This window comes from Odocoileus virginianus, chromosome 18, assembly GCF_023699985.2.
Source record: "Odocoileus virginianus isolate 20LAN1187 ecotype Illinois chromosome 18, Ovbor_1.2, whole genome shotgun sequence".
NCBI lineage: Eukaryota > Metazoa > Chordata > Mammalia > Artiodactyla > Cervidae > Odocoileus > Odocoileus virginianus.
The window spans coordinates 19,316,473-19,339,245 of record NC_069691.1 but is presented as its reverse complement, the minus strand read 5'-3'; the positions used below and the strand labels follow the sequence as shown (position 1 = coordinate 19,339,245).

Genomic DNA, 22,773 nt, shown 5'->3' with positions numbered 1-22,773 from the left:
TTGGATAAATGTATCTTTAACCCAAGTCTTATTTCCTAATCAAAATACGTGAAGGCCCGAAACACTAATAGCAAAGAATGTGACAAATATGAAGAGATTTATACATTTAAGTGTTTGAAGATAACTAAAACCAAATGACATTTCAGCTTGATGTAGGAAAAAGACCTTTATTGTCTTATTTCTGTAGAGAGTCAAAGGTAAACCGAAACAAGGGGTGAATGAGGAAAAAATTTCCCTAAGATTGCATCCTTACATTCATATAAGCTTTGACCTTCTCTTCTTTGAGGTTTTACATCAATTTATTCATGATTCACAACATAAGTCAAAATTCCATCCAGATTTTCTTCTAACATAGCAATTAGTAAACAAGGAAATGGGAAGTACAAAGCCACATTCCTGGGTAAACGCACTTAAATCATCCGATAAAGAACACACACACTCACAAACAGAAAACACTTTTTTCCAATTACCTGCAAACGCTTGCTTTAAACCAGAGCCAGCAGCACTAATGCAGAGAGATAATAAAATAGCTATAAAAACAACCAGGTATAAGAAGAAACCTGTTCATAAAGGGCTAAAAGATCCATGTGACAGACCCAGAAGTTTAAACTTTTTTTTCCCCTCCTGGTTAATCTCAAAACTTAAGGAAAATAAAGGGAAAGGAAAAACTGCAAAGAAAAAAACAGCAATAGATAAGAGAAAATTTGACCATGGAAAAGAAAATTTTTAAAAAGACCTTTAAATTGCATATCAAGATTGGTTTCTCACACAAATAACTGATGTTGTTATTTGTTCCTCCTGCCTCTCAATATTGCCTCCAGTATGCAAATGCTAATCAATCCTTTCTCGTAGCTGAAAAGAGCTCTAATCATAAGGCAATTACCTTCATTTCTCCACAGCACCAAACATGGCTAATATTTATGATCATGTGAGTATAACAATCAATATAAAGAGTGATTACAGCTCAGACATAATTTCTTTCACTTATGTACAATGCCTTCTGAAAAAGAAAGGTTTTGTGAAGAAAACCTGGTGCAGAACACAAAACAACCTGGCATGTTAAAAATGCCAGTGGGATTTAAAAAAGAAAAAAATAGGCTTTCTATGCATCTTCCAATGTGCAAACCCAGAGAAGCAACATGCACACAGACAGAATCCTAAAGGGACAACCTGAGCCCAGGCCTTAATAATCAAAAGACAATTTCCATCACGATCCTACAGTGTTCAGACAACCACTATGAAGGAGGCAAGGTCTGATGAGTTATGAGGAAAAAGAAAAAAGAAGGAAGAAAAAAAAAGCTCCACGTTATTTCATTAATATTCATTTGACTAAAAGCAGGACACCCACTATACAGCTAAACACACTGCAGCTAAAGCGAAGATTAAGAAAAGGAAATTTGTCCCGCAAATCTTGGAGGCTGAACATGCTAATAATAAATACAGCATGCAAGGCTGTCAACAGTTAATGGTATTGCTCTCCTCAAGCACCCAGTTACACACAGAAATACGGAGAACACCGGCTTTTGATGTGTTATACACCTACACATGCCTGGGATGTAGTTCTACTGAATCTTCAAGACGGCAACGAAAAAGGATATTTACCTTACCACTATCAGCAGGCCGGCTATCGGAAATCACAGTTAGTGGGGATAAAATTAACAAGCCAGCAAAGCAGCGAGCTGCTAGTCTCTTCATCAGCTGATCAGGAAAAAAAAGAGAGCTGGGGAAAGGCTATGTTTTCATATACAAGTAATTTTATTTTACTGAAAATTTAATACTGAAAGGATTGTGGAGACTCAAATCTGCTGTTTCATTCTACCTACTACAAGGCCCGAAGCCTTCCTCCTTCAGCCTGTTTTAATATTGACAACTACTTATCATATTTTTTTTTCCCCCTGATTATTCCAGGCAGCAGAATTAGAGATTTTTAGCTCAGGTGGTTTCTCATTCTTACTCACATTTGAACAATTAAGCCAATAAGAAAACAAATTAATATTCAAATTTATAAAAAAAAATAAAAACCATGTATGCTTTTTTTTTTGGTATTTTAAAGCTTATTTTAGTGCTTTAAGAAAATAGGCTGCGTGGTTTTGGAGCAGTCTAAGATGATTTTTTTTTTTTTTTGGATAAAAGAATTCTTTCATTAAATGCATGTAAGTAAAAGCAATGTGCATGTTCTCAAGTTCAAGTATTTTAATACAATACATTATTCTTTTTAAAGAAAATCCCAAACAACTGTGACACTTCACTTTCAGTTTCATGCTGTAAAATTTTTCATTGTTTTTCTATTCTGGGGGATAAATGGAGAGGGGGGAAGTTGTGAAAAGGATATTTCTACTCTTACCCCTCCCTTAATTTTGCAAGAATGGAACAAAGCATAAGCCTGTGATATTTGGACTTCTCAATCTCTAAATCTGGGAGTAGCTAAGAAGCGAAAACAAATTAAACTGCAAAAAGAACCAGTGAGACCATTTTTATTACAATTGCTAATACGTGCAGATTCTTATTAAATTTAGGGTTTGGAATCACAAGGAAACACACAAAGTACTGACCATTACTCCCCTTAAATTAAGGTTTTATGCAGGAATGCAGAGAACTACAAAACATTTGCCCTCCTCCCCAAAGACCCCAAACACATCCATATGCAGTGCTTTATGTTCAGGGATTTCTAAGGGTCTTTTTCTAATGGAAATCAATTCACTAAATATTTCCCAGTGCTTTTCGCTCTTAAGAGAGTGGAGTAAGATTACTCCTGCCTGAAAGTAAAATTATTCATGGAAAATTTAAAACTGTTCTCCTCTTTAAAAAAAAAATTATTTATTCAACTGGCTTCACTGACACTACTCAGGGCTAGGGGCTAGTGACACAAACACAAAACTTGCTACACAATGCTCAAGTACTACCCCACAAAGAATTCCCTTCCAAACCTTTTACCAGCACAATATTGAAATAAATCACAGAAGCAAACCCCCAGTTTCCGACTGGTGACGTGCTGCGCAAGATTGCGAGCCCTAATTCAACATACAGACGGCTCCCATGCTGAACTGCCTCTAGATTTAATGAAGTGAATAGGAAGGAAGTCGGGGAAAAAAAGTGTACAAATAAGAAATTAACGCTTTCCTTCCCTACCCAAACGGTGAGACACAACTACAGCGAAGTTTGCTGAGGCACTTCTTCCCTTAAAGGCACACGGCACCCATTTGGCTCCTGAAGTCGCTAAGAAAGAAGAAAACCCTTCTGGTGATAAAAATCCCCAGCCAAGTTAAAATAGTTAAGCATATTTCAGCCTGTGTTTTTTTTCCTGAATGAAGCTGGGAATTACTCCTTCCTCCACTGGATGGCAACCTTCTTCCCCCCACCCCCTTTTTCCTCTTTCTCTTTCAGTTTAAAAAAAAATTTTTTTTAAAGAATACATGATCATGACACAGGATATTCAGAGATACAGAGTGGCTCTTTCTTCAATTAGTTAAGAAAGCAGTGTGTGTATGTATGTAGGTTCTGATCATAAAACGCAGGAGAAGGTTGGTGTGTGTGTGTATGTATGTAGGTTCTGATCAAAAAATGCAGGAGACTGTCAGTGTGTGTGTGTGTGTGTGCGTGTGTGCCCACCTATGTGTGTGTGCAGGTTCTGATCATAATATGCAGGAGAAGGTTGGGGGGAAAGGGTGTGTGTGTGTAGGTTCTGAACATAAAAGGCAGGAGACGGTCTGTGGAGACGGTCGGTAGCACAGGATTAGCTGTTTTAAAGGAAACAGTTTGCAGCTTACGGAGCACATGGCAGACCCGGGAACAAGCCACACGTGGGTCCAGCCATGCCCCCCTCTGTCATCCCAACACACACTATGTCTTAGTGAAAGATGAACAGTCCAGAAAATGCACATTTATCCTGACTCTTCTCAACCCCAGGGTACAGCGAGGTGCTGTTATATGTTGCTCCACAATACCCGGCGGCAGCAGAAGGGATCCATGACTATGAATAGGTAAACAGGGACAAGCAAACAAAAGCCACGAGCCAACTCTGGGCGCACGGTTTCCCCTGTGTGTGTCTTTTCCACTCAGCATCTCCAAACACACCAAGCTGTGTGGCACAGCCCTTACAGTGGAACAGACCACCTTAAGAAAAACTGAATGGAGCAATTCGAAAGCAGTGCTAGACAATGCATGGATGATCTTTTTGGATATGAAACAGGAAATTCCGTATTCTAAATTCAAATATCTGGTATGTAAATATCTGCCCCCAACAAGGTCTCTCTCTCTCTGTTTCTTCTCTTTACCCCCTATTTATACTCTGGGGGTCCTTCTCCCTGAGGACTGTAATTGGATTCCAGAAGGCCCTCAGATGCTGCTGGAGGTGGGGGTGAAGGTTACAGAACTGAGGGCTAAGCAATAAAGACAGAGGATTGGTACCAATTACATGTCAATTCCAGTGCTTCCTGCGGACCACTAAACTTCATTCCAATATTCAGGGAGACTAAACCTCCCTCAAACCCTGCTAAGACCTGGAAGCAAATAATACAGGTAATGACCCCCCAGACAACCAGGGGAATAGGAGCAGCAACTACAACCAAAAAGTGGCATTTTAAAGAAAATTCAAGATATCAATGTGTAAGAAACATTTTTATAATAGGAATATTTAACAACAACAAAAATTGAACATGGAGCTCTTGCTCAAAATGCCACAATCGTTTCAGTCACTCGGTTTCATAAAGACCATAGCAATTTTGGATATAGAATTTCAGATCCATGGCAGCAACTGGACAATTGTTTCTGATTATCATATGAAAATTAATAAAGGGAAGCCTCATGAAAATAGTCAGGAGGCCAAAAGGGGGAGCTCTCACAAAGCCCCACTGCATGTCTATCATAGGAAGAACTGTCAGATTCAGACCCTGAGAAGAATCACCAACAGGACAGATTCACCAGTTACAGGACCCGACTGGAACAGATATTTGGTTGACCCTTGAACAACACAGGTTTGAACTGTGTGAGTCCACTTACACACCGACTTTTATCAATACTACATCACTACATGATTTGCAGTCGGTTTAATCCCAAGTTGGGTGCAGAGGACCTGCAGGTATGGGGGGCCCACTCTAAGTTACACACAGATTTCTGACTGCAGAGAAGGTCAGCACTCCTAAACCCCGCATGGGGTCAACTGTACATTGCATCTCCTATAAGACATCTACCACCCCAGCAACCCAGCTGGTGAGAAACCATTATCACTCCAAACTCTTTTCTCCAAACAACCCTCGCCAGCTCCGTCCTTTTTATCCATTAAAGAACACTCCTCTCCTTTGTTTGTTGGACTTGTCTATGATTTTTGTTACAGCATGGTTGTCCTGAAACACAATTCTATGCTATTCCCAAACAAGCTCATTTTTGCTGATAAAATAACTTTTATTTTTGAGGTCAACAATTACCAACCCCCACAAGCCATCTTGTCAGGTCAGTATGCATAAAATCAAATTTCCAGAGGTAAAATAAGCAAGGCACAAAAAGACAAATATTGTACAATTCCATGTACATGAAAAAGGAGAGCCGTGGTCCTCGGGGGTCGAACAGATTAGGGGTGTGAGAAGTGACTGATTAATGAGTACGGAATTTCAGTTTGGAGATGATGAAAAAATTTCTGGAGACTGAAGTATACAAGAGTATATGAAGAGTGGTTAAAATCATACGTTTTATGTTATGTGTTTTTTATCCCAATAAAAAGAAGTCCCTGTAAAAGAAAACAAATTCAATATTAAGGAAAAATCCCCAACAACTGCAGGTTCATACATGTTCCTTACACCTCAACACATAGTGCTGTGAAATCTTGCAAGCTTTCCTTCCAAACTCAGACTTTACAATATTTCAACAAGAAGCACGTTTGGTCTTGTCCTGGCCAATGACTAGAGAAGCCTTTTCAGAAATCCTCAATTATTCACTCATTCAGTGTCTTTAAGGAAACATCCATGATGTTAGGAAATTCCTGTACGGAAGACATACCCGTTCACAAACTGTACCATTGTTATCAAATGCCTCAAACACTCAAGAAATGAAACAAGTTAATCTGAAGGCTAAGAATTTTAGCATAGTTTTAAAACAAATTTTTCCCCTCTGGGGTTCAATTCAGTTCAGTTCAGTTCAGTTGCTCCATCGTTTCTGACTCTTTGCGACCCCATGAACCGCAGCACGCCAGGCCTCCCTGTCCATCACCAACTCCCGGAGTCCACCCAAACCCATGTCCGCGGAGTCAGTGATGCCATCCAACCATCTCATCCTCTGTCATCCCCTTCTCCTCCTGCCCTCAATCTTTCCCAGCATCAGGGTCTTTTCCAATGAGTCAGCTCTTCTCATCAGGTGGCCAAAGTATTGGAGTTTCAGCTTCAGCATCAGTCCTTCCAACGAACACCCAGGACTGATCTCCTTTAGGATGGACTGGTTGGATCTCCTTGCAGGCCAAGGGACTCTCAAGAGTCTTCTCCAACACCACAGTTCAAAAGCATCAATTCTTTGGTGCTCAGTTTTCTTTACAGACCAACTCTCACACCCATACATGACCACTGGAAAAACCATAGCCTTGACTAGACAGGACCTTTGTTGGCAAAGTAATGTCTCTGATTTTTAATATGCTATCTAGGTTGGTCATAACTTTCCTTCCAAGAAGTAAGCATCTTTTCATTTCATGGCTGCAATCACCATCTGGCAGTGATTTTGGAGCTCAGAAAAATAAAGTCAACCACTGATTCCACTGTTTCCCCATCTATTTGCCACGATGTGATGGGGGTTCAATTAACTGATTACAGTTTCATAGACCCCCATTTCTTAATTCACTCATCTGTGAGGCAAATCAGAGGCCAGCTGAGTTCCATGCTCTCCCTAAGTCGGGGAATGAGATGGACAATGTTGGCCACTCAGGGAAAGCAGATGGAGCCTCAGTTGAACTGAATTTCTTGTGCTGAGAGCTTTTCAGTTTCTTGTTTGACAACTTTAGATCACATTCGCAACAATGAGCCAAGGCTCTTTCTTTCCTCTCTGATGGCACAAGAGAAACCACAGAAGGACACCTGGAGGGGAGGGAGGGAAGGGGAGCCACCCTTTATACAGAGACAAAGTAAATTAGTAACCTATTTCAGGGAAAAGCAATTTGAAGTTAGAAGAGGAAAAAAATATATGGATTATTAAAATTGTAAGCATGGGATTCTCCAGGCAAGAATACTGGAGTGGGTAGCCATTCCCTTCTCCAGGGGATCTTCCCAACCCAGGGATCAAACCCACATCTCCCTCACTGCAGGCAGATTCTTTACTGTCTGAGCCACCAGGGAAACCCCATAAAAGTTATTTAAGCTTCAAGATCAGCTATGTACCTTTGTGGCAATATTAAACATAATGCTCTATTCAGAGAATGGCTGAGATGCAGGGGAGGGTGGTCCCCCAAACTTCTGGCGCCATCAATCCTGCCACATTGTAAACAGTGCATGAACTCCTTTGTCAGGCATGTGCTATACTACAGCTCCCTTGGTGGAATCAACCACAGAGCCCCAGAGAGAACTTGGGAGCCTGTGAGAGAAGCTTAGAGCAACAGTGGAGAATTAAACAAATGCACATCAGCTCTCTTACCCCAAGACCATTCACCAGTCACTATCAACCCCTAACAGCCAAAACTCCACCTGCTTCTTTCCATGGCAGAGCTCCTCCGGGGGCCTGGACCACCTGTGTACTTGGAGGTTCTCAGGGTATTAAAATTAAAAAAAAAGAAGATGACGACAGGCAGAAAGAATTGCGGTACAATTTCAATGCTTACAAAGAATAATGTAATGCTTCTGAGACAGATAGGTAAAACCAAATGATTAGGGGTGTAACCTCATTTGGAGATGAGGACAAATGGTGAAGTGCAGGTCCTGGGGTCAAATAATCAATGCTCTTCTGGGTTTTCCTGTGACAGACGGTCCGCAAGGCTTACAGACCACCAGTGCAAGACCAGTTCTCTGTCTGTAAACCCACCATGGTTAAAGCACCAAATTCAAAGGAATTCAAATGGGGCAAGGGTGAGAACAGGACACTTGTTCTGCTTAGGGCAGATGCAAAGAAGGCCACCAAGAGCCAAGTCCCAAGCCAGGAGACCACAAAAGTAAAACACCATGAGAAATCAAGAGTACAGTGATTTGAGGCCATTTCTTAGAGGAAGGAAAGAGCATCAATTCCAATAAACCTGAAGACACACGGCATCATGCATCCTTCTACTGCTACTGCTATCATCACCACGGACAGCGGGAGCATCAGTTCGCGTGCTGTTCACCAGGTTGCCAGGTACTTCATGCTTCATACACATTTGCTCATTTAATCCTCACAACAACCCCCTTAGGTCCTGTTATCCTCCTCATTTTATAGGTGAGGAAACTCAGGCATGCAGAGATGAAGCATACCGTGCTGGATTAAGAGATACAAACTACTCTGTATAAAATAGGTGAGCAACAAGGATACACTGCATAGCAAAGGGAACTACAGCCATTACCCTGCAATAACTTTTAATAGACTACAACCTGTAAAAATACTAAATCACTATGCTATGCACCCAAAATTAATATAAGATTGTACATCAACTATACTTCAATTAAAAAATTAAGTGAGTCACAGACTCACAGGGTGTAAACTCTGGAAGTTTGACTGCATAAGCCATACCCACATTGGGAGGTTACTCTACTTCACAGCACAAAGGAGGTCTCTGAGCCACCAAAGTGAAAGTGAAAGTTGCTCAGTCATGTCCGACTCTTTGCAACCCCATGGACTATACAGACATGGAATTCTCCAGGCCAGAATACTGGAGTGGGTAGCTGTTTCTTTCTCCAGGGGATCTTCCCAACCCAGGGATTGAATCCAGGTCTCCTGCGTGGCAAGCAGATTCTTTACCAACTGAGCTATCAGGGAAATCCGAGCCACCAAGAAGAGGCTAAATTATGCTGAGGCTTAGGTGAATAATACAGTCAAGAACATTGCACGGTACATCTTGGGAAGACTTCAGCAAAGACCGAAACACACATGCACGTGTGCTTACATACATGGCACACAGATGAACACACACACACATACACAGTCCTTGCTCTGCATGGACGTGAGGGACCATAAGAATGACTATACAAGCTGAAACTGAACAAAGTCATTCTGATAATCAATGGGAAAATTATGATCATTCCATGACACTGACAAATTTATGTCAAAGCATTAAAAACTCATTGTGGGTTATGCATGTACAGGGGAATGAAAAACATAGTAAAATGAGTATTTAGTACACTAATTTAAAACATGAGAAATATGGCATTAAAATGGTAAAAAAAAAAAAAGAGAGAAAATCTATCAAGAACATTTGGATAGCACTTGCCTTCTTTTTATTTTCATCAAATAGCTTAGGATACAGCCCAAGAGCCTTTTCTAAGCCTTGACAAATTGCCAAGAATCAGCTTTCAGCATTTTATCCTTTGCCCTTTCAATGTTGTGAATTCTCTCCACGTTCGTTTAATGTGTTTTTGTTTGTTTGTTTGTTACTGTCACTTCCTCTGGGACATCTTCGTCCTTTCCGTCACGACTGTTTTCTTCATTATGGCATTAAGCTTGCCTTAACTAAGTCTCTCTGGCTGACTATCTAGAGTCCACTCCAAAGGCCCCTGTGTGAGCCTACATCTTTCTTCATTTAAGCTCCTGATATGGTTGTCTTCCAAAAAAGATCTGTCTTATCAACAGTAAACATCTGTGATCATCATAACTTCCTGCCTTAACTAACCTTTGGGACCCTGGCTGTGCCACCAAGCCCACTCAACAATAATCAACTCATGCCCTGTCCTGCAATGATAGAACCAGCCTTTACTAGCAGTAAAATGTTCTCTTCCAGTCTCCTTGTTATTATCATTTTCTTTCAATACAACTAAATTCAACACATTGGCCTGAACACTAGGCAAATCGATTGAATTTTTTTTTAATAGTCTTCAATCCAAAGTAAACACTCAAATTCATGTTCCTGGTGCAACTTAAAATACACTGAGGTGACTTTAGCTTGTGTTATATATTTACTGGACCTTTTCAATACGGTTTGTATTGTAGTTTCAGGCAGGACTCCAATCTTCGCTTTGACATGTGTCCTTTTCAAATCTTCTAAATGCACCCAATTTCACTTCCTGTGTTGTTACTTTTTTGTCTCTTTGCTCCACTTTCATATTTGGTGGCTGATTTCCTCTCATTATTTTTGTAGCATGTTGTCTGGGTTTACTCCTAGGCGACAAGGAGGTGCCACAACAACATGCTTTGCTGTCTGTAAATGGGCTGAACAGCATATACTCAGTGACCAATCACCAACACACTCTGGAAGAAGGGATGAGATTGGTCACTGATCCTAATAAGCTTCTCTTATTTATGCTGTGATTTGAGGACTGAAGAGTTAGCAGCAAAGCTTATAATTTACATAGTTAGCACACCACGTTGTTATGGACTGAACTGTCACAGGCAAAATCCTTATGCTGGAGTCCTAACCCAGAGTACTTTAGAACGTGACTGTATTTGGAGATGGGTCCTTTGAAGAGGTTAATTATGGTAAAATGAGGTCATTAGGGTGGGCTATCCACCCTATGGTTATCCAACCATAACATTGGGTTATCCAATATGACTGGTGTCCTCCTAAGAGGAGAGGATTAGGACACAGACACAGGACACTGCCAATACCTTGATCTCATCTCAGACTTCTTGCCTCTAGAACAATAAGAAAACCAATTTTTGTTGTTTAAGCCACTCGGTATGTGCTATTTTGTTTGGTAGCCCTGGCAAACTAACACATACGATAACTAGAATCTCTTATTTGAGGGAGTGATTTTTTTAACTCTATCATGATAATGAAAATTTTTAAGTAATGCAGTGGGGCAGAGCAAAGACTGCTTGCATGTCCTGCGCTCAGCTCATCCTGCCTGGATCTACGTTCCAAATCAGGCAACTTCTCCCTGCCCTGGTCTCACCCCGTGGGTCTGAGAATGGGTCCCTGTTCTTGGGATTGCCTGTCTTTAGGCTTGTGCAGGGCCTGGCCTGAGGGTCTCTGCATAAGCCCAAGTGAGACTGACTGCCTGGGGTAGTTCACTTCTCTTAGGAACTTAGGAACTTGAACTACAAATGTGAAAGAGCATATCCACACTGGTGAGAGAGCTGAAGCTGAATGAGGTCATGAGGTAGTACGTGCACTTGAGATGTTATTACTATAAACAATGAACAAACAGGAAACATTAGATGCAAAGAGTTTACTGTGTAAAGGAGAAACAACAGCCGGTCCCAAGGAGACTGAAATTCCATAAACATAATGCACACAAGCATCTGGTTAGGCTACATAGATAGGCACATATGAACACACATACACATACACACGTATACACACACACACACACACACAGAATGTCAGGAGAGGACTATCTCGTTCCAGTTAAAGTTGAGAAGCCAACTGGGAAATGTACAATAATTTCAGATTTAGATTTACTCACGTTGTATCTATATGGTACTCCCAAGCATACATAAAGTTTATTTGTCAAATTTGACTATCCTGTTTTACTTAATACTAAAGCTAAAAATTCTAAACAGAATTTTGAGTCCCTATTAGCTAAGCAATATACATATGTTGCAAGTACAATTTGCAATGCAATCAATTTTACAATGAATCTCTAGTTTTAAAGCACAAACAAACAGGACTACGACCAGGTTTTACTAGCAAACACACTTAGCACTTCTCTGGTCTTGCTCGGTTTCCATAGCTCTGTGGTACCTTAAGCCAGGTCTAGCAGTTTTGCTTGGAATCCCCAGCTGAAATTAACACAGGCAGAATCGGAGATCCCGTCAAGCAAGACAGTGTCAGCAACTGGCATGGGGCAGACAAACACTGGGACAGGCTTTAATGGGCAGTGGCATTCTTTTATAGATGATGACCCCTAAAATGCATCCCAGAAACAGAGCATCTAGAGAAAATCTTACGAGATGCACCCCTGAGTAAACCTGAAGGCAGCCAGCATGTTCTCCTAATGGACCTCCACCTAAGACCCTACCCACAGCACCGGCCTGCTCTCTCCACCTCACTCTGTACCAACACTCAGCTGTGTTGCCCAACATTTCGATGCTAGTTATGCTTGTTATTGGAACTACATAAAAGTGAGCTTCCCAGGTAGTAAAGAACCTGTCTGCCAATGCAGGAGACCTAAGAGACCCAGGTTTTGATCCCTGGGTTGGGGAAGATCCCCTGGAAGACAGCATGGCAACCTACTCCAGCAGTCTTGCCTGGAGAATCCCATGGACAGAGGAGCCTGGCAGACTAGAGTCCATAGAGTCGCAAAGAGTCTAAAACAGCTGAAGTGACTTGACTTAGCACAAACACACAGTTGTGAAAAGAAATAGGGTTCTTACTTCTACAAAACAGTGAGCATAACCAAAGACTCCATAAAAGATGAGTTGCTTAAAAACAAAATACTGTTGAAGTTGGCAACGGCTAGACTCCTATAATTTGGAAAGGACCTGCCTTCACTGTGCTTTGTTAGTGTCAGGATTCTCCCTCATGGGTGGGTTAGTTAATCAGACAGAGGAATCCTTTCATGATGTATATATCTATCAAATAATCACAATGTATGTTTTGTATCTTATAGTTCTGTCAATTATACTGCAATAAAGCTAAAGGTTTTTTTCCCCCACAAAGATTCTCACTCTAAAAACAGCAATACTGGAAAACCTGTGTGATACATAACGGGTGTTACTTATACAAGACAGACTACTGTAATCTAGCAAGCAGACTCAGAGGAAACCCAAGCCTTCCCTCAAAACTGTGGCAAACAGATATATCTTATTTTTTCCCTTGAAGCTTTCATCTACATACAAGTGATATGTGTATCATTTTCTAACCTTAACTAATATTTTCATTGACAGACTGGCTACTGGGTCTGATTATTTCAGTTGAGGGGGCTTCTGCTGTATTTTTCTTTTTGGAATAGGAGTCACAAAAAAAGGCCTATTAGCTTGCTTGTTCTTTTTTGTCACCCAGTCCTCTTCTCCCCTGCAATAAGATGTAACAGCTCCCTTCTGAGTATTTCCGATGTTATCATGGGCAGATTGGTCAGATGTTACATACCCCTTTCATCACGGGATTGCCCTATTTGCATTCTTAAGTTTTCCTCAGTGAATGAATTCAAGTCTCTTGCCTGGAGCATTGGGATGCCCATGCCCTGGTCATCCCCCTTCTGACTGCCTGATCTCCTGGTATGTGAACCCAGTGAGAATCACGGGATCAAGCTTGGGACCTCCCCAGAGCACGCTATGCTTCTTCCCCACTTGGTGATTTCTCATGCTCCCCCCACTGGAGCGTCTTTCACAAATCCTTACATCCATGATTGTCCCTGCTTTCTTCCAGCTGTGAAACTTTTTTTTTCTTTTTTTTTTCCTTACAGAGACCACGCCTTATTTTTCTCAGTTTCCCTACAGAATCTAGCTTAGCATTGGGAGGGAAAGTCAGGGAACAGAACGACAACTGAACACAAACTCAACTTCTAGACAGAGCTTCCTGTGAAAACTGCTCTCAGGTCATCTACCAGCTTACCAAATGCTATGACTGAATTCAAGTGCATTTGTTTTAGATATTTCTATATTAATCAAGTACAAAGTTACCAACTCCAGTGCCAGGCTCTTATCTTCGCATCGCCCTCTAGTCTTCATGCCACTGCTCACCTCCCTGTTGGCATCAACTTCTAGAGTCATCAATACTGATGCATCTCCTTCCTGACCATATAAATTCCCTTAGCAACCAAAATACTGACATTTTTCAAAACCTGCCCAAAGCCTCCTATATCCCATTTCTATTCATCACCTCTAAACCTGTTTTGTTTCCTTTCTCTTCCATTGCTCCTTAGTTAAAATCTTTCCGTCCTTTAACGCTCCAGTTTTGGAACTTCCTACCTTTTTTCGCCACATTTTCCTTCCTGTGACTACAGATTCTCCACGTTTTTCTTAGGCCTGCTGCTTCTTTGTTCTTTTTTTGTTGTGACTGTAACTATGCAGTCAGTGTAACTGTGTGGTCAGTGGCCCCTTCTGAGTGCATGGCAGGCATCACTAATACGTCTGATGTCCTCATCAGCCACAGGCGAGATGTCTCTTGGCGAGCCTAGGAGGACCTGCCTCTGGGGCCCTTCCAAAGTGCTTTCCTGGAGGGGCTGTGAGACACCTGCGAAGGCTCCTACGTGCGGTGCCTTCTGCTGAGCAGCCTGGACGCAGACTCACAAGCCTCCACGTGTCGAGTGCTTTTTGAGCAGCCCCTAACTACTGATGGCCGGTACCTGTGACACTTCCAGTCCCCTATTTTGAATGTAGAATATTCTATGGAGATCCAAATTGGCTCTGGCTTCAAGTATGACCTCAATGCTCTCAGTTTCAAAAATTCTCCCTCTAGCCTGGCCTTACCAATGAAGATTTCCAATATCCTACCAAAAAATCCCCAATTAAATCCTTTTCTCCTGACAGAGTGAATATTTCTCTTCTGAATCCTTCTATTTCATTGAAGGGCAGCAGCGTCCCCCACTCCCATCCCCAGTTATCTGGAAGAGAAACCTTTAAAATGATCAATTTCCCTTATTATAATCTATGTCCTGTCAGTCACTACAGTTTACCTCTAAAATAGTTCACCGACAGTTGTTTCCTTCCCTTTGGTCTGGTCCTCTCTTCACAGGGTCAAGTATAATGGCCTCCCTTAGGGGTTTCCCTCATCCTCTCTCTTGGGCCCTTTAAATTCATCTTTTATAATGAAAATGATTCTCTTTTCTCGATCTAAAAGGAGGGAAAGATCACTCATTCTCAGGTTTCAGAAAGGTTCAGACTCCCCATTCTTTCTATGGAGAGGATAAAGAATACAGCCCAAATTCTTTGGTCATGCAGAGCCTCATCTTAGTTTTTCTTCTTCACTTGCATCCCTACAAATACTCTCTGCTCCCAACACACAGGGTAACAGAAACACGTGTCACATGTCCATGACTCCATGCTTCCCTTAAAATGGGCACCCTGCTTCTCCTGATCCCTCTTTCCTACCAAATCATGCTTGCCTTTTAAGAAATGGCCAAATTGCCATTTCATTCATAGCACTATACTTGACCTCTCTTTCCCCTGTTCTTTCATAGTATATTACAGGTACTTTTATTCACTATTTGTTTAAATCTTCTTGGTATGAGTTTTGGCTTTGTCTTAAAATATGTCTGACATGGAAGCAACCTAAATGCCCATTGATACAGAGGTGGATAAAGAAGCTGTGGTACTTACATGCAATGGAATATTACTCAGCCAGAAAGAGGAACAAGACAGTATCATTTGCAGAGATGTGGATGGACCCAGAGAATATCATACAGAGTGAAGTAAGTTAGAAAGAGAAAACCAAGTTTTGAATAATTTCACTTATATCATAGAATCTAGAAAAACGGTAGAGATGATGTATTTGCAAAGCTGAAAGAGAAGCACAGATGTAGCAAACAAACTTATGGTTACCAAGGGGTGAAGGGAGTGGTAGGATGAACTGGGAGACTGGGACCGACATATATACCCTGTGTGTATAGAACAGGTAACTATTGGGGACTGACTGCATGGCGCAGGGAACTCTACTCAGCGTTCTGTGATGACCTAAACTGGAAAGTGAAAGTGAAAGTTGCTCAGTCAAGTTCGACTCTTTGCGACCCCAGGGACTATGTAGTCCATGAAATTCTCCAGGCCAGAATACTGGAGTGGGTAGCCTTTCCCTTCTCCAGAGGATCTTCCCAACCCAGGGATAGAACCCAGGTCTCCCCCATTGCAGGCAGATTCTTTACCAGCTGAGCCTCAAGGGAAGTCCAAGAATACTGGAGTGGGTAGCCTATCCCTTCTCCAGTGGATCTTCCCAACCCAGGAATTGAACCAGGGTCTCCAGCATTGCAGGCGGATTCTTTACCAACTGAGCTATCAGGGAAGCACCATTTAGAAGGAGATTTAGAAAAGAGGGATATATGTATACATATGTCTGACTCACTTTACTGTCACAGCAAGAAACTAACACGACAATGTAAAGCAACTATATTCTAATAAAAAATAACAAAAAGTCTAAACCTCCTGTCAGTCTAAAATTGCTTTTGGAGGTTTTAAAAAAGTCATTTTAATAAAAATAGCCTTCCAAAGCATTTAGAGTGATGCCTTGCTCAATCAGTGGGACCCCAAAATCTTACTGAAATAAAATTAAGTCTTTATTGTTTACTCTTCTGCTTTCTCAAAATGACAGGGTTTACCAAGGAAGTGCATTCTAAGGTCTGGCTTAAAAGATTACTGTTTAAGAAAAGGCTGCAGGATTATACAGTGAATTATACTAAGCCAGATAAATGGGGCAAAATGAAGATTTTTGGTTTTTGTTTGCTCTGCTCCAGCCCTCCTCTTTAAACTGCCTCTATTTTAATTGGTAGTTATAAAATCTTTTGTCTCGATCCAGCTTTGGGAGTTAAATGGTTTAAATAAGATATTCAACCCCATTGGCAGAAAGGACCTTCTAAGCCGGACTAGTGATGAATCACCCCTACTTAGCTCAGAGGCAGAACCATGTGGATGACTCAAGTGAACAGGTAAGGAGGAGAAAGGGAGGGGCTTGGCGCACTAGAAACAAGGCAACAAGAAAGGTAGAGAAAGCACCCAGAGTCTTCTGCTGGGGGGAAGTGAAAGTGTTAGTCGCTCAGTCATGTCCGATTCTTTAGAGACCCCATGGACTGCACCTCTGACCATGGCATTCTCCAGGCAAGAATACTGCAGTAGGGAGCCATTCCCTTCTCCAGGGGATCTTCCCGACCCAGGGATTGAACCTGGGTCTCCATTGCAGGCAGATTCTTTACCATCTGAGCCACCAAGAAACTGGGTAGAAGGAAGTCCACAAAGGAGGCCTTTCTGGAGGAGCAGTGGGGTTAATGGCGTTCATGAGGTGTGTCTTACATCCCATCCAGGAGCTTGTCTTGATATTTGCAAGCAGTGAGTTCTCCCAGGGTCATTAAGAGACTCATCTGTTGCTGATCCGACCTGAGCTCCTGTACCTTTTCAAGAAGCAGCCAAAATAACAGGCCAGGAGGAGGTACGCTGCCTGAGCCAAGGGGCTGTGAATTGGGAGGTGATTTATTTAATATCTATCTTTTACCAAACACCCTACTCCCACAGACTTGCACTGATGTACATTTTCAAAATATTTAAGGCGATACATTCAATGTTCCATATTAAAATACATACATACTAAATGCTGGGCTTCCCTGGTGGTTCAGTAGTTAAGAATCTGCCTTGCAATGCAAGGGACACTGATTCTATCCCTGGTCTCGGGAAAGACCCCACATGTCTTGGGGCAGCTAAGCCCATGTGCCACAACTACTGAACCTGCAAGCTACAACTACTGAAGCCTGAGAGCCTAGAGCCTGTGCTCTGTAACAAGAGAAGCCACTGCAATGAGAAGCCCTCACACCACAGCTGGAGAGGAGCCCCTGCTCTCCGCAACTAGAGATGGACCACTCACAGCAGGTAAAAATGAGTATCTTAATAAAAGTTGCTCAGTTGTGTCCAGCTTTTTGTGACCCCATAGACTGTAGCCCCCTAGGCTCCTCTGCCCATGGAGTTTCCCAGGCAAGAATACTGGATCGAGTTGCCATCTCCTTCTCTAGGAGACCTTCCTGACTCAGGGATCCGACCTGTGTCTCTTGCTTGGCAGGCGGACTCTTTACCACTGAGCCACGAGGGAAGCCACCCCATGACCATCTATCACACTCGAAGTGAACTTCTAGGATTTACTCTTTTGGTAACTTTCAAGTGTGCTCTGCGATATCACTAACTACAGTCACCATGCTGTATAGAGTCCATCGCCACAACTTAGTTATTTCATAACCAGAAGTTTGTACCTCTTGACCCCTTCACCCATTTTTGCCTACTCCCTAACCTTCCTCTTCTCTGACAATCATCACTGTATTCTCTTGTTTCTATGATTATAGTTTTATTTGCTCATTTGTTTTGTTTTTAAATTCCACATAAATATGAAATCATATGGTATGTCTTTCTCTGACTTATTTCACTCAGTATAAGCCTCTCCAGGTCTATCCATGTTACTGAAAATGGCAACACTTCTGTTTTCTTTTTTAGAGGTGAATAGAATTCCACTGCATATATATACCATATTTTCCTTATCCATTCATCCACTGATGAACACTTAGGTTGTTCCTGTATCTTGTCTATTGTAAGTAACACTGCAATAAACATGGGAGTGCATATATCTTTTCAAGATAGTGATTTTGCTTCCTTTGGGTAAATACCCAGAAGTGGAACTGCTGCATCATATCATAGTTTCATCTTAAATTTCTTGAGGAACCTCCATACTGTTTTCCATACTGGTTGTACCAGTTAACATTCCCACCAGCAGGAAGGTCTCCTCTTTTCCAAATTCTCACCAACACTTGTTAGTTCTTATCTTTTTGAGAACTGCCATTCTAAGAGGTAGAACTGATCTTGTGGTTTTGATTTGTAGTTGCTTTATGATGAGTGATGCTACTGTCTGTTGGCCACCTGCATATCTTTTTTGTAAAAATGTCTATTTAGATTGCTCATTTGGTATTGACCCTTGATGGATATATAACTTGCAAATATTCTCTCCTATTCAGTAGGTCGTCTTTTCATTCTGTTGATGGTTTCTTCTGCTGTGCAGGAACTTCTTACTTTGTTTATTTTTGTTTTTGTTGCCTTTTCTTTTGGAGTCAGATACAAAATTTGTCACCAATGTGATAAATAGCTTACTACCTATGCTTTTTTATTTCCCCCCTAGGAGTTTAAATGCTTCAGATCATACATTCAAGTCCTTGATCCATTTGGAGTTAATTTTTGTGTATAGTGAAAGATAATGGTCTTATACTATTCTTTTGTGGTCCAGTTATCTCAATACCATTTACCGAAGAGAACTTTCTTACCCCCTTGTATATTCTTGTACTGCTGTCGTAAATTGATTGGCTATCTCTACATGGCTCAGAGAGTAAAGCATCTGCCTGCAATACGGGAGACCTGGGTTTGATCCCTTGGTTGGGAAGATCCCCTAGAGGAGGGCATGGCAACCCACTCCACTATTCTTGCCTGGAGAAGGCCCAGGGACAGAGGAACCTGGTGGGCTACAGTCCATGTCACAGAGTCGGACACGACTGAACAACTAAGCATAGCGCAGGACATGGGCTTATTTGTGGGTTCTTTATTCTGTTTCACTGATCTGTTGTACTTGTTTTATGCCAACAAAAATAACATTTTGATTACTATAGCTTTGTGATGTAGTTTGAAATTGGGGAGAGTGATGCCTCTAGATTTGTTCTTTCTCAGGATAACTAGCTATTCAGGACTTTTGTGGCTCCATAAATATTTTAGGATTGTTAGTTGTATTTCTACGAAAAATGTCTTTGGAATTGATAAGGATTGCACTGAATCTGTCAATTGCTTTGGGTAATATGGACATTTGGCATTATTAACTCTTCCAATCCATGACCATGAAATAGATTTCCATTTTTTGGGTCTTCTTCAATGTATTTTACCAGTGACACAGTTTTCAGTATATAGGTCTTTCACCTCTTTGGTTAAATTTATTCATAGGTATTTTATTATTTTTGATACAACTGTAAAGGGGATGGTTCTCTTTCTGATAATCTGTTGTCAGTGCATAGAAATGCAACTAATTTTTGTATACTATTGATTTTACTGAATAAACCTGTCACCTTACTGAATTCTTTTATTACCGAGTTCTAACAGTTTTCTTTGTGAAACTGAAAAGCCATATTTGAAAGTGAGGGGAAACAGGTTGTGAAACCTGAAGTGGCAAAATAAAAGCCCTGTTTATGAAAAGAAGCAAAAATTGCTTTTCCAGTGTGGGGAGGCATGCCCCCACATGTGTCTTAATGGCTGTAAAAACAAAAAGTCCTCTAGCAGTGGGTGCCAAGGAAAACAGGGTGTTCTTCAGACTGAATGGAAGGACATGCAAATACAGCTGACAACAGGCTGGGGCCTGATGGGCATCATGGGTTGGGATTTACTGAAACTGCGGAGAGCCAACCCTCATAACAGGTTAAAAATACATCTGAACGCAACGGCACCACAGTAATCCCGTCTGTGATTTTACTTGGCTCCTTTTCCAACCTGGGTATGTGAAGGTCAACAAGATTACAGGTGACTCTATTTTCTTACCCCTCTTCCATATTTCTATGCTTTTATGATGCAGAGAATCCCTCCAAATAAATTTCATTTTAAACACTGCGTGCCTGCATGCTATGTCATGTCTGACTTTGTGCAACCCTATGGACTCTGGCCCACCAGGCTCCCCTGTCCATGGGATTCTCCAGGCAAGAATATTGGAGTGGCTGCTTTTTCCTTCTCTGGGGTATCTTCACGACCCAGGGATTGAACCCATGTCTCTTACATCTCTTGCATTAGCAGGAGCGTTCTTTACCACCAGTGCCACTTGTGAAGCCCTATTTTAACTGTTACTTTTCTTAAAAAAAAAAATCTAGCTCTGGGTGCTGACTAGAGAAATGCAAAATGACACAATTTATAAAACTACTAATAAATAGTCATTCATTAGATTTGTGTAACACGATAAAATAAAACCCCTACACTGGGTTTCTTAATTCTTTTGCAAAACAAATGTTCATGTCAGGGATTCCCCAGGAATGTTGACACTGTAGTCTGTTAGACGCCACGATATCCTTCCCAGACCTTCCAATAATATCCCATGACATTAGTGCATTTTTTTAAATTAAAGTAAATGCAAACAGATTTGGTCTTGATAATTTGGCAAGGAGACTTGATATGTTTCAATGAACAAAATAAATCCATGCAACAGCTGTTATGTACTCTGCTTAGTAGAAGGGATTTAAAAAATGATGAGGTGGGTTATTCTTGGTGACAGTGTGCTAGAAAAGTCTTTGGCCTTGGTCTATACAGAGGTGCTGAAGCCCCCAACTCCCTGAGTAGAGAAAGTAGCTCTCTTTGGCAGGTAGGTGTTCCCTTCACGCCTCCACCCTGCTAGTGTCCTGGCCATCACATACCGTCAGCACCCAGGACTTGGCTCAGCTCTCCAAATGTTATTAACACCCGGGCCGTCCCGGACACTGATCACGCGCTGAGTCCACTAACACGCTACAGAACCCGTGTCAGCCTGCACTTCTGAGAGAAAGCCTGGCGAAGAACAAGGAGAAGAAGCCCTCACCCCCGGCCCCTCTGGGTTTAGTTCCTGAGGGTTGAGTCTCAGCTGGAGCCAGACCCACACAGTCCATTCTAGGGCTGCCAAAGACAAAAGTCTGAGGAAGGAGGCATGCAGGCGAGATGGGCCAGGCTCTTTTCCTCACCCCCATCCCTCACTTCGTGACTCCAATGTGCAGACCAGGAAACAGGCCGGGGAGGTGAGGTGACTGATCTAAGATGTCACACAACAAAACGACAATACATCTGGAACCAGAGGCCCAACATCCCGACGCCGCAGGCTTGTCATCCCACTAAAATAGGAGAGGCAAACTGGGCAAGAACAGAAGCACTGGAAGCCTTGGTAAAGCTGAAGTTTTGAGGATACCACTTTAAATGTGTGTGTGTATGTGTGTGTGTGTGTGTGTGTGTGTGTGTGTACACGCTCTGTTTCTCAGTTGTGTCCGTCTCTTCATGACCCCATGAACTGCCTGCTAGGCTCCTCTGCCCATGGGACTTTTCAGGCAAGAATACCGGAGTGTGTTGCCATTTCCTTTTCCAGGGCATCTTCCCAGGGATCAAATCCATTTCTCTTGCGCCTCCTGCAATTGGCAGGTGGGATCTTTACCACTGCACCACCTGGGAAGTCCATCATTTTAAATAATCTTTGGAAAATATTCTATATTCAAGGTCCAAGGGAAAAATATCTTTGAAAAACAGCATTGTGCATTCAGAATATACTTTTTATGATGGACGATAAGCACAGTGACCTTAAATATTAGATTTCAGTAGGGGTGGCAAAACAAGAATCAAGCTTTGTCTGCAGGAAAGTTTCATGTTCCCGTCAACAATTTCTCATGATTATGACAATTCAACATTCTTTAACAGAAAGTAAGAAAGGCATCCATCTAAAAGGTACATGGCCTTATGCTTAAGATCACCATTTTCCACTGGACACTTTCTTGTACAAAAATAGAAACAAAAACCCAATTAATTTAGTACTTTCTGTTTTGCCTTTTCGAGTTAGATTAGATATGTCAGTCTGGTTTTTGCTTAAAAAGAAATAAGGGCTTACGCAAGAAGACAGCTGTTGTAAAATCTATAAGAATTTCCAAGGAATAGCTGGATTGAAGCAATGGTTGTATTTTTATGCATATTTAACTACTCTTCATCAATGTGTTCTGAAATTAGAACAGAGCCTTTAAAATCTTGAAAAGCTCAAGAGCACTTATGTCAAAACCACATGTCTTTAGAATTCTTTTAAGTAAGAAATCTTTACATGAAGACACAGATCATGAATTTAATGGGAAAGAATGCCAGTAACTTCTACCTTGATCCATATTTGTAAATAACACAGGATTCTACTGCCTTCACCAAAAGAACGTGAAGTGTGAGCAAATATCCTTTCTGAGCCCTCATCTCTGGCTGGTACATTGACTTATTTGCAAATATTTATGGAGTGCTTACTTTGCATGCGGCATTGCCCTACTGCGGGGATACAGTGGTGGACTAGCCAGGCGAGGACCCTGGCTTTCGTGGAGCTTGGTACCAATGGAAGAA

The 22,773-nt window shown here is 41.6% G+C and overlaps 1 protein-coding gene across 7 annotated transcripts in view; it reads right to left on the bottom strand.

Moving 5' to 3' along the window:
* Window positions 1-22,773, bottom strand: part of SMARCA2 (SWI/SNF related BAF chromatin remodeling complex subunit ATPase 2) — a 173,823-nt gene that overhangs the window by 29,196 nt on the left and 121,854 nt on the right. The window contains exons 1-2 of one of the 7 annotated variants that reach the window (XM_070480407.1): window positions 2,928-3,031; window positions 1,603-1,698 (exon numbers count right to left, since the gene is read on the bottom strand). The exons of the other annotated variants lie outside the window; for them this stretch is intronic. Of the exons in view, the coding sequence (XP_070336508.1) occupies window positions 1,603-1,695 (93 nt within the window). The 5' untranslated portion in view covers window positions 1,696-1,698; window positions 2,928-3,031. Of the gene's footprint in view, window positions 1-1,602; window positions 1,699-2,927; window positions 3,032-22,773 lie in introns of those variants that run through there. 7 annotated transcript variants of the gene reach the window in all.